This window comes from Alosa sapidissima, chromosome 19 (assembly GCF_018492685.1).
Source record: "Alosa sapidissima isolate fAloSap1 chromosome 19, fAloSap1.pri, whole genome shotgun sequence".
NCBI lineage: Eukaryota > Metazoa > Chordata > Actinopteri > Clupeiformes > Clupeidae > Alosa > Alosa sapidissima.
In genome coordinates this window covers 8967182-8979940 of record NC_055975.1, presented here as the reverse complement: position 1 = coordinate 8979940, position 12759 = coordinate 8967182, and the positions used below count along the sequence as shown (strand labels likewise).

The window sequence follows — 12759 nt, the reverse complement described above, 5'->3', positions numbered from 1 at the left end:
CGTTGTGTTTGCAAAAGGAATTGAAGTAGGTCTACAATTAATGTACGAGGCATGTGATTAAATAGAAACAGAGCTATATGAAACGAGTACTACATTAACCAGGAGGGTACACTGGCGCTGTATGATGATGCAATGTGTGTATCAGTATGGTTTGTTTGGGATATTCACTAACGACATAAATTTACGCAGAGTTTCATTTTAGGGCAGTCATATTTATCTGTACGTGTTGCGCCCTTAGTGCGCAATACTGATTATCAGATTTCCTGCAATGTTTTAGTGTCACTGTCACGATTTTAGTTTTAGTTTCACTTTTTTCGCAGGTAGCCTAGTTTGACCCTGCCGACTGAAACTTGCTGAAATTAATGGCTAACAAAACGTCTACAAAAACGGAGAGGTAGCATGCATGTTATGTCAGTATGTATGCAGCGTTGCCTTGCTTTGCAAATTAACTTCCTGGTGGTCTTTGGTGCATGTTTTTTTTTGTCTGAGTAAAGTGCAAAGGCGACTGGTGCGATGTCAATCATTTGACAGTATTTAAAAATAAAATATATACCACGTCTTTACATTAATTACATAATTTCCCCTGGGGATCAATAAAGTATCTATCTATCTATCCATCTATCTATCTATCTATCTACAGACCTAAAATGAAATTATTTCATGTTTCTTTCAGCGTCGCTCTTGATGACGGGTGTAAAGAAAAGTTCAAGAAAAGTGAGCATATAGCATTTTACAGGTAGGTAATAGCATATAGCATTTTACCTTGTGTTGCTTAATGGGATTCTAACTGAAAGTGCACTAATTGTAGGCATATTTGATGATTGATTTCTAGACGGCATAAACAAAATCCTGGTGTGCATTACTGTGTCACTCTGGAAAGCTTAGCACTGACAGAGAAAGGGGCCAGTTTGGAACTCTTTGAGACAAAATCTCAGGTAGGCCTCATCCAGTGCTTCATGCTCTGGGAGCTTCATGCAGTGAGATTGTGTGTGTGTGAGAGAGAGAGAGAGAGAGTGTGTGTGTGTGTGTGAGAGAAAGAGAGAGAGAGAGAGAGAGAGAGAGAAGAGAACTCTTGGATGAGATGAATATTTTCAGTAAAAGTATGCATATGTCCAACTGATTGCAATGTGTTACTCACAGGTGCATTTGCTCTTGCAAGTGAGGGTATGTCGGGAGAGCACTATAAGAATTACCATAGATGAGATCCACCCAGTTAAAATACGCTACAGAGTTCCAGATGTTTTGATTGAAGACCCGGTGTATGAACAGTAAGCCTGACATATGTTTTGTTCAATGACTCCATTGTTAAACATTATCAGACTAAAAGTTGTCAGACAAACATCTGGAAGGACATAATTGACAACATAAATTCTATAATAGCCTTCTCAGTAGCCCTATAAAATGAGCTTGACATGGTAACATCACAAACCCTGTTAAGATGGTTCTCAGTGAAACAAACTATGAAGGATATTTTCATTAAGACTGGGTAAACCCAGCCCGATTTCGCCCTGCAGCTCAGGCTGGAAACCTCCATATTTTTCTATACTACTTCTGTTACAAATCTGTGGGGACCAATCACAAACTGGCTTATCCACCTAGGCGCTCCCAGATCGTTGGTGTGATTGGTTGAAGGACTATCCAATTGCGTACAGAGTCATTCGAACTATACCCATTGATCACGCCTCTTGTGCAGTAGGAAATACAGAGCTGACTCCCCAGACTAATGTTCAATCTTAAAAAGATTGAGATTGGTCTGGCCAGGCTAATTTTCACTGGTAACCTGTTGACCATTTGTTCAAGTCATTGATGATTTTCTATAAAGACACATTATTACTATTTCAATGTTATTTAATATTACTACATTAATAACACTATTACTATTTCATGTCATTGTTTTAACAGTCCAACTATTCTTACTAGATCACATTGTGAATACATGGAAGTTAGTTATTTTGGTCTGCTTATCGTTTTCCAGTCAGTTTAGTAGCCTGCGTGATAGATAGTATGTGTGTGTGGCAGGTTACGTGTGGAAAGGAAAGGTGAAGGTTCTGTCACACTTTCCTGGGGCTTGGGTCAGCACCAAGTATGGATCCAAGAGACTCCTTTCAGCCTGGATGTCCTTTGTGTGAAAGAGGTGATCGCCACTCTCAATCCAAATGGGCGGACGTTGTTTGAGACCCTGCAAGATCCTCCAAGGTGGGTTTACACCAGAGTAGAGTTAATGGAGATTCCACCATGAAGCAGTTCTTTTGAACATAAACAGTAGTTAAACCGTTCACAGTGAGAATCACAGGCATCAAGTTGCCTAGGTAGTCGCCAGAAAAAATGTTTCTTAAATAGCAGAGTATTTAATTGAATTAGTTACATAGTTCTTGCTTCATAGTTATATACCGAAAATATTGGGGCATACGTTTGGTATATGACCATGTGTAGCATATTTTAGATATATTAGAACTTCTGTAGTAGCACCTAACACCTAGCACCTAACACCTTGCCATAGGCCTATATCACACTTAAATCAATGAAATTACATTCAGTTAATTTTAGTTTTTCAACTTTCACTCACTCATCCTCTTGCTTGCTTTGACAGGCATGACTCCACATTAAATCAGGTCAGGTTCCCTCTTTTTCATTTTCAAGCCATTAATTATTTTTTTGTTGAATTAGTGACATTGCTTTCTTTTCTGTGATATTAGGGAGATCCATCAGGCCTATGGCGAGAGAGATTTGGACAATTTGTAGATGTGAAAGCCAATGGTAGGTCCTCTCCTATAGTTTTGTTCTTTCAGTATAATCATTGGCTTGTGAATCAATTAGCCTGTTTCTATCCCAGGTCCAAGTTCTGTTGGTATGGACTTTTGCCTCCATGGCTTCAACCATGTGTATGGCATTCCAGAACATGCAGATAGACTCCGACTGAAAGACACCAGGTCTAACAACCACTGACATTAATAGAAACTTTGAATGGTATTGAGTTCAAAATGTGTGGATGGTGCATAAGCTTCATTTTAATATTGCTGTCTTTGTCTGTGCCTCTGCAGTGGTGGCGAGCCATACAGGTTGTACAACCTGGATGTGTTTGGCTACCGTACCGACAGCCGGCTAGGCCTCTACGGCTCTGTGCCACTGTTGTTTGCACACAAGTCTGACAAAACCCTGGGGCTCTTCTGGCTCAATGCTTCTGAGACCCTTGTAGATGTGCACTACCACCCCAAAGATAGTGAGGTAACATTAGTGTTGGTGATGGCTTTAACCTTAGTCATCTGGCTTGATTTGTGTTATTAAGCTACTAACTGTAGATATGTGATAACTGTAGATACTGTAGATATGCTCTTCACAGGAGGACGTAGCAGCCCCAGTGAAAAGGAGTAGAACGCCCATCCAGACAGACGTCCATTGGATCTCAGAGAGCGGAGTGATTGACTGCTTCATCCTCACAGGACCCACGCCCTCGCAGGTCCTCACTCAGTATGCACAGCTGACAGGTGCGGATGTCATTCAGTATAGCGATGGCTGTGCATCCACAATCATGAATGTGGTTCTTTGTGATGGAGGGCAGTTATGTGTGATCAATTCTGCTCCTTCCATTAGGCTTCCCAGCTTTTCCACCACTCTGGTCTCTTGGATACCACCAATGCCGCTGGAACTATGAAGACGAAGCGGATGTGGAGTCTGTGGACGCTGGCTTTGACCACCACTCCATCCCTTACGATGTGATATGGCTGGACATTGAGCACACAGATGGGAAACGCTACTTCACCTGGGATTCAAAACACTTCCCCAACCCTGTTGCACTCCAACAACACCTGGCGAGGAAAAAAAGGAAGGTAAGACTGCCTTCACAATCTCACTCATCGAAAGAACGAGTAGGAACATCTGAAAATGCTGTAGCATCAGTAATCTCTGTCTGTTGCAGATGGTGGTAATCAGTGACCCCCATATTAAGGTTGACCCTGACTGGTCCCTTTACTGTGAGGCCAGAGATGGAGACCATTTTGTGAAGGTCAAAGATGGAGGCGTCTACACAGGCTCTTGCTGGCCAGGTGAAGTTTGAACTTTACTTTATATACTTTTTTATCAGAGACTTTCAGCTAGTTGTAATTTTAAAATTTGAAAATTAATTTGCTTTGCTTTGTGTCATATATGTGAAATGCAAGAAACACTAGGTTCCTTGATATTTTGCAATTCTCTGTACTTCTACCATTTCTCATACAGTAGATGTACTGCCTTACTGTATTTCATAGGTGACTCCAATTACTTGGACTTCAGTTGTCCACAGACCAGGTCTTGGTACGCTAGATGCTATTCTCTCAACAAGTACAAAGTGAGTCTCAGAAGAAGCCACCACATGGAGCTCATTTGACTATTTATGCCAATCAGAATTGACATGTTTCTCTATCAGGGATCTACAGACTCTTTGTTTGTTTGGAACGATATGAACGAGCCCTCAGTGTTCTATGGTCCAGAGCAGACAATGCCGAAGAACGCGGTGCATCGCGGGGGCTGGGAGCACCGGGATCTACACAATCTTTACGGCTTTTACCAGGTGGGTGGTGGCTCCACTAGATTGAAAAAGATTCACGATATTGAGCTGATGCCAAGTTAGCAATAGATATCAGCTCTTGTCCTCCTGCATCTCTCAGCACATGGCCACAGTGGACGGGCTGATGACACGCGCTGGTGGAACCGAGAGGCCCTTTGTTCTGACACGCTCTTTCTTCGCTGGATCTCAGAGGCTTGGTAAGCCAGCGAAACACACACACACACACACACACACACAGAAATGTGTGTGATGGTTGGTAATTGCGAGCTACTGGGATGGTGTATGTGTTTTTATTTTCACATGCATTAGTTTTGTGCCCTAGGTGCAGTCTGGACAGGAGACACAGAGTCCACTTGGGATCACCTGAAGTTCTGCATCCCCATGCTGCTGTCCATAAGTCTGGCAGGCATTGCCTTCTGTGGAGGTGATTTGCTCATGATTACCATGACCATTTTGGCCCACTGCAACAGTGCACATTTTTGAAAGAGAAATATTAGTGTTAGAGATTTGTATAGTAACACACACACATACATATTATATATTATATAATAGATATAGATATAGGATATTAGATTGCTGCACATTATACAGCGGAGTATAATAAGTATTGAACACATCAACATTTTTTTCAGTTAATCATTCAGTTAAACATTAATGTCCCTACAGTAAGTAGAGTTATGAGTGGAATGGCACAGGGAAAAAGTATTGAACACACTAAGAAAAAACAGTACACAAAGGCAAGTAATGGCTGGACGAGCTGAAATCTATACATAGTTAGAGAGGAATTATCCCTCCTATCTGTGCAAATTAATGTAAGCTGGGTTAGTACATATTGATGAGCTATAAAAAGGTTTTTCGTTACCAAGTTGTCACACAAGAAACATGTCATGATGGGTAAAAGCAAAGAGCTCTTCCAAGACCGTTGCAACATAATTGTTGCAAAACATATCAATGGAACTGGTTACAGATGCATTTCAAAACTTCAGAATCATCCAGTAAGCAGTATTGGAGCCATTATCTGCAAGTGGAAGGGACATCACTGCATCATCAATCGGCCATGCACAGGATCTCCTCACAAGATTTCTGACCAGGAAGTCAGAAGGATAGTCAGAAGTGAAGCCAAGGACCACTCCAGAAAGACTTGGAGGCAGCAGGTTCAATTGTTACAGAGAAAATCATAGGCAATGCACTCCACCGCCATGGCCTCTATGCACGCTCACCCCACATGACTCTATTACTGAAGAAAAACATGTCGAAGCTCATTGAAAGTTTGCTACACAACATTTGGACAAGCCTATGAAATACTGAGAGAATGTATTCTGGTCAGGTGAGAGCAAAATTTAACTCTTTGGATGTCAAATGGCACTGTGCATCACCCTAAAAATACCATACCAACAGTGAAGTTTGGAGGTGGAGGCATCACGGTGTGGGGCTGTTTTTCATCTCATGGTACTGGCAGACTTCATACAGTTGAAGAAATGATGAATGGAGCCATTTTTTCTGGGAGAATCTTGCCATCCACCAGAACAATGAGGATGAGACATGGCTAGACCTTCCAGCAGGACAATGATCCAAAGCATTCAGCAAAGGAAACTCTCAATTGGTTTCAGAGAAAGGAAATTCAGGCCCTGACTTAAATCCAATTGAACAGTTTTGGAAGTTACCTAAAGATCAGGATTTACAAGAGGGACCCCTGGAATCTTCAATATTAAAAGACTATCTGTTTAAAAGAATGGGCCAAAATCACACCTGAATACTGCGACTGATTAGTTTCGTCATAGAGGAAATGCCTTGAAGCTCTCATTACAAATAAAGGGTTTTCCACAAAGTATTTAAGAAATTTCAGTAGTCGTGTTCAATACTTTTTTCCTGTGGCATTCCACTTTTTTACTCATAACTCTACATATGAACATTAATGTTTGGATTTTTTTATATGTGTGGATTACCTAAGTTAATACTAATGTCCGGTGAAAATTTCATGCAAATAGCCTCACTGGAAGTATACTTACTGAAAAAAATGTTGACGTGTTCAATATTTATTTTCTCCGCTGTAAGCTAGCTGTAGGCTAACGGGTCTAACCCACTTCCAGTGAATTATGCTAACATAGGCTAACAGTGTCAGACTAGGTAATTGCACGCACAGAGAAGAGATGAGTATGTGTGCTCTTATCTAACTCTGGTGTAGACGGCAAATAAGCTCATTTCCCAAAAAGTTGCCAAGTTGCCATGCACCATTGTTGATGATTTTTGTACAGCCACAGCTTATTCTGTGTTATAGCTATGAACACATACAATAGCTCGTTTGAAAGGTGAGACTTTAAGCTCTCAGTGGGTGCAAACCGTGTATTTCTACACGCCTCTGTTCCTGAGAAATCCCAAGCTAAACAGTGGCTAGTTTTCATCAAAATCCCTGTTTTTTTTCTAGAAATGGAGATATAACATCTTTTATGAAATATGAAGTGTTGCCCGTAAAGTTTCCGGGAAGTGACCTAGCGAGACCTGGCGAGACTGCCACCTAGTGATAGACCCATGAAAATGGCCTGGTTTTGAGCTGACGTGCATGCGTCACTGATTCGACCCAAAGCGGCAACCATCAAAAGCCGAGTTATGATAAAATGTCCAGATAAAATGTCCAGAAAGTGCGTTTTCATGAGTTTTCAATCGTCATATATTTCATTTCCATTCATCACAGAGTTCCCAAAATCACATATAAGGTGTGTTAGAGTGTCTAGTTTTGTAATTTAAAAAAAAGTTTTTGGCACTCAACGCATGGGAAGGAAAAACATAATATTACGTTTTTGGCACTCAATGAATTAATGTCCCATCTCCTTCAGCTGATGTAGGAGGCTTTGTGGGGAACCCCGAGCCAGAGCTGTTGGTGCGCTGGTACCAGGCCGGGGCCCTGCAGCCGTTCTTCAGGGGCCACGCAAACAAGAGCACCAAGCGCCGCGAGCCGTGGCTCTTTGGCGAGGCGGTGACGGCCAACATCCGCTCAGCCATCCAGCAGCGCTACTGTCTTCTGCCCTACTGGTACACGCTCTTCCATCAGGCCCACACCTCTGCTCTCCCTCCAATGAGGTAGGACACCAAAATGGAAATACAGGAAATATGATGACTTTGCCCTGAAGAGTTTGGGTTGTTTGATGTTCATATGAATCAATGTTTATTCACATGATGTAAATGCTACTTAGAATTGAGATGAGGGGCCTATAGTTTTGAGTTAAAATATAGTAATAGATAAAGAGGTGGTGAGTAGCATTTAGACTAACTCATTATTAGGAAGTGCAGAAGCCATTGAATGGTGCCTGTGAAGGCCAAATGCCGCTACCATGTACACATGTTAACATGCAGTGATGAGTTCTTGTGCTGTGTTGTGTCTATGCTGTTTGTACCAGACCCCTGTGGGTAGAGTTCCCTGGAGAACAGAGCACCTTCAGAGTGGACCATGAGTATATGATTGGTAAATATAACCCAGAATGTGTTAACATTATTACAACTATATTACTATTATATTATTGCTATTTACCGGTACTGTTATTTCTGTTATATTACACTGCAAATGAATTAAGTGTTATTAGTCTTATATCAAGATCAAAAAATGTATTTGGTATGGTTTTTAGTATGAAGAGACATGCCTAGCACCCTGGAAAGATCATTTTGACTTAATTTATTAAGAGTTATTTTAGTTATTTTTGACTTACAGTATTTTAAGGAGTCTTATCAAGACAAATTTGCTCAACGCACTGGTAGCCAAATTTGCTTGTTTTTATGATAAGTTGTCTTAAAATAAGTCAAACTCTTATTAAATCAAGTCAAATGATTTAACGGGAAAGCACTAGGTAAGTCTATTTATACTGAAAACAATACCAACTAGATTTTTTGATCTTGATATAAAATGAATAACACTTGGTTAGATTTAATTAGATAAGCTGTTTTTGCATTGTGGATAGCTGTTGTTGAGACTTATGTTTCTATTTATAGGTAGTGCACTTCTTGCTTGTCCTGTAACTGCACCAGGTGTTAAAGAAGTTATGGTCTTCCTCCCTGGCATCGAAGAGGTGTGAGATATTCAGCTTCATCAAAGAGTTTTAACATGTATTTAACATTAGCCCCGTTTACATGTACACATTTAATCTGATTACAAACGGAGTAGTGGCTCGATCGGAATAAAAATGCCGCATGTAAACAACTCATCTGATCGGATTCAGCCCGATCCGACTAAATTTCCAATCAGATCGAGAGAGGTGGTGTACTCCGTTCTGACAATCTGATCGATTGAAAAATCCACCCATGTAAACAGGTACTCCGATTGTTGGCGGCATTACAACTAGGAGCTTCTATATGATTAAATGCTTGTTCCATGTAAATGCCAATCGGTTTATTTAGCGTTCAAGTAAACAGTTTGGTTAAAATTTTTCATCAGATTCATTTCAATCTGATTAAAGAAGCCCTATGCAGGTCTGGTTATTCCTTCGCTGTTTCTGGGTTTTCTCCGGATTTGGGCTCACATTTTTCACGACATAGCTCCCCCTGCAGCTTCGGTAGCAAGTGACTGCTACGCTAAACCGCCACTAGCTATCAAGCTAGCCATTAAGAAACCAAGCTAAACACATACAGGGGTCCAGAGAATGTCTAATAAGGGGAGAACTGCCACTCTCGGAAAACTGAACTGGTTGCAGTTCCTTCTGTGGTTCCACATGAGGGCGCTCGTCCACGAGTGCAGAATGCATGGAGGTCTATGGCGCTGTACCCCTCAAAATTCACTTTTCTCGGGATATAATTTTTTTTCAAGTAATTTGAGTATTGTATTCGAAAGGGGAGGCAAATAAAATACACTTGGTTGAGTATTATATTTTTTAAAGTCACTTAATTGTTCTAAAAAGCCTTTAAAATGTGTCAATGACGTCATTCATTAGCACAATGCTAGCGTGTTAAGTGCAACAACGACCCAACCTGTAAGAAATCAAAAGGACATAAGTACTCGTTCATTCAACTTTTGACCTATAACCCATGTTGAAGTTATACAAACTACAATCAAATCTGAGATTTGTCAACGACAATCAGGTGAAAGAGACAAATTTAGCCGTCTAGCTCCATTGACTCCCATTCATTCTGCACTCATGGCGATCGCGCTCAGAGATCAGTGGAACTCTGGTGGAACTGCATCCAAAATTCGGTACAATGGGACTTAATACGGAGTGGCAAGGCTCTCCGTAGACGGGCTCTGAGGGCTCACAATAAAACGGTCGAGCAAACACATTGGCGTCCGTTTTGCAGTCTCCTTAGAAACTACAATCTGACTACATTTTCGAGGCGCAATTGGATACTTCCGTTGAGTTACATCCAGATTTACCTGGTTAAAAGTTGCATATTCGTTTTTTCCGCGGAGAAGCGATAGAGGGAGACAAAGCACCCACCAAACAACCCAGAAAGTGTTGTAGAACCATCAGAACGACTCTCAACCTGCATAATTAAAGGAATTATCCGGAGTAAAATGCACTTTAGAACAATTTAGATTGTCGGGGTACAGCTTGATGAAATTCATTCTGGACTCTATCCGACCACATAAAGACCTCGGGATACTTCGGTTTGGCTTTAGGGACCTTCTACTCACTACCACGTAAGTGTAATGTTGTTTGGAACTGTAGAAGAGGTATAAAAATAGCATTTTGTAGCGGCGAAATGACATGCCCGGGTCACTTCCAGGCTAAAGAGTTTTGACTGAAAACGGCCAATCGAACTTTCTCAAAACACATCCGAATGACATGATTTTGATGTCAACTCAACGTATGTACTCCCAATCATCCGTAAATTGATCTAAAGTGCATTTTACTCCGGATAATTCCTTTAAGGTCATTTTTGCTAAAATTGTTGCATAGGGCTTCTTTAAAAGAAAAAAAACGTCATGTAAACGCAGCTACTGTTTAGGAGTTAAAATGTTTGTGTTTCTTTCATCAGCTGTGGTATGATATTGACTCTGCACAAGCATTCAGTGGAGATCGAAACCTGGCTCACCCTGTGACATTGGACAACGTGAGACAGATTCTCAGCTCTTAGCTGTTCCTTCACTATGAAGCATTGTTGTTGTTGTTGTTGTTGTTCTTCTTCTTCTTCTCACGTCCTCTACCCTGTTGTGGCCTGTGTTGCAGGTCCCTGTGTTCCAGAGAGGGGGCACAGTGGTGCCCAGGAGAGAGGGCAATGGCTCCTGCTCCTCGGACTTTCAGAAGCTCCCCCTCAGCCTGACTGTTGCGCTGGACTCCAAGGTGAGGAACTTATCTTATCTAAAACTTATCCATTCCTCTTGGACAGCATGGATACAAAGGGGAGACTCCACCATTAATGGGTACAGTCTGAAGTAGTTACCTAGTGCTGATCCCTGGTAATCAACTTTTTTGGGGGGGAAAAGCTTATTTGTTAATCAGTTTTTGTTGAAATTGTGTACACCACTGGGGGCCTATTAATTCATGTACCAAGAGAGCTTCATATGGACATGAACATCCCATGAGCATTATGTGAACCTATATGAGATTGTCTGTCCTGAGCCGTGCTGTCCTTGCAGGGCTGTGCTGAGGGGCTGCTTTATGAGGACGATGGGCACTCGTTTCATTACCGAGACAGGAAAACATTCTCCTTGCACAGGTTCCTTATGAAGCCAGGGAGTCTTTCATGCAGGTCAGAGGGACTTACTGAAAACTCACCTTCATTTCTGACATTAATCTGCTACTCAAACTAATTTGAGGGTGATTTCATCAACACTCTCCCCTCTATTTTCATCTTACTTGCATATGTTCATTCTTTTTAACTATCACCATCAGTGCATAGAGCAGGAGATTACATGTCTATGGGTGTGGAGTATAAACCTGCTCTGTGGTCAATAATGTGACCAGAACAGTCATAGCAGTGCCAGGAGGACCCTGGTGTTTAGCAGCAACACCTTCAAAGGTATAAATGATCATGGCCTACCTCCTTCCACAGTCGTTTTTCTGAGGACGGCACCTTTGCCTCGGGCAGCTCAGTGCAGTCTGTGCTCTTTTTGGGCATGAGGAGAAAGCCATCAGCAGTGACCGCTCACGTCTCAGGTATCCCACATCGTCACATCATCACACTGTTTTAAAAAAATGCTTTCCTTCACTTTGGAGGTTTTTTTGTTGTATGTGTCAGTAATGCAGTAAGTGCAGCTGTAAGGCACATGTTCTATTATGAGTTGTTCCATCTCTTGTGACAGAGTAAGAATTAAATTATATTCAGATATGATAGATATATAGAATATACTTTTCTTAGGCGGGCCAGGTCCAACGGATACCTACGATCATTTGTCCCATCAGCTGCTGGGTTTCTTAACAAGTTATAAGTCAACTTGCATTTGCTTATCATTGCTATGCTGACATTCAGACTCTTTATAATCTTCCACAAGTGTATGTGCTTTTACAGTTTGTATATGTGTATTATGTTGTGATTTATTTATTATCTCATGTTTTATGTTGATTAAGTGTATTTGTGTGGGTTCTGGCTGTGAACCAAATTGCCCCTAGGGGACATTGAAGACTATCCAATCCAATCCAATCCAATAGTCATGAATATGACATTAAAAAAGGACTGTGAGCTGATGCTTCTTGTTCTGCAATGTTGAATAGTGCAGACATTATGCCATTCCCGTTCACAGGTGTCCAAGTTCCGGTGATGTTCCAGTACAGAGAAGATCAACACACGTTGGTCTTGGGAGGCCTGGGTCTGGGAGTGGGTAGGGACTGGGAAATCAGGATGCAGTAGGGATGCTTTGTTTCCAGCATGCCGCATGAGGTAGGACGTTATTCTAGAAAAGGTCCTCGCTGCTGGGAAAAAAATGTGCCATGTTGACATATTCTGCCTCTGACAAGTGACTTAGAACATATTATGCCTCATATCCTAAAACCATTTGCTAATGTTGTCCTGCAGGAAACGTTTATGTTAAATGATGAAGGACGATCCGTATCTCTTATCTAAAACTAGAGGGTTCTTATGGTGACAGGAAGTGCTGGAAATGACAAGACTAAAAACTGTGTAATAGTTTAATAGTTTACCTTGAAATTCAGTTTGATCTGTGGCTTTGGAATATCTTCTGTTCATTTAATAAAGTACACAACATTTTATTTGCTGTTTATTGTTTATCAAATAGAGCTCTTATGAAGGAAATTCTCTGTTAGGGCTTGATACTAGAAAGCATACAAAATCGTATT

At 41.2% G+C, this 12759-nt stretch overlaps 1 protein-coding gene across 4 annotated transcripts; it reads left to right on the top strand.

Moving 5' to 3' along the window:
• The first annotated feature begins 254 nt into the window (after nt 1-254).
• ganc (glucosidase, alpha; neutral C) lies at nt 255-12672 on the top strand. Of its 4 annotated transcripts, none has more exons than XM_042071284.1 (24): nt 255-394; nt 674-736; nt 833-935; nt 1141-1268; nt 2020-2196; nt 2591-2612; nt 2697-2757; nt 2834-2930; nt 3042-3225; nt 3341-3485; nt 3592-3827; nt 3917-4043; nt 4245-4324; nt 4403-4546; nt 4644-4740; nt 4866-4967; nt 7378-7621; nt 7939-8003; nt 8525-8601; nt 10502-10576; nt 10693-10806; nt 11103-11215; nt 11519-11622; nt 12207-12672. In XM_042071284.1, the coding sequence occupies exons 1-24, from the start codon at nt 363-365 to the stop codon at nt 12311-12313; spliced, it is 2697 nt and encodes an 898-aa protein (XP_041927218.1). In that variant the 5' UTR covers nt 255-362; the 3' UTR covers nt 12314-12672. The 4 variants fall into 4 exon arrangements, with proteins under 4 accessions (XP_041927218.1, XP_041927217.1, XP_041927221.1 ...); XM_042071283.1 differs by having other exon boundaries at nt 288-501; XM_042071287.1 differs by having other exon boundaries at nt 289-410.
• The last annotated feature ends 87 nt before the right edge of the window (nt 12673-12759 follow it).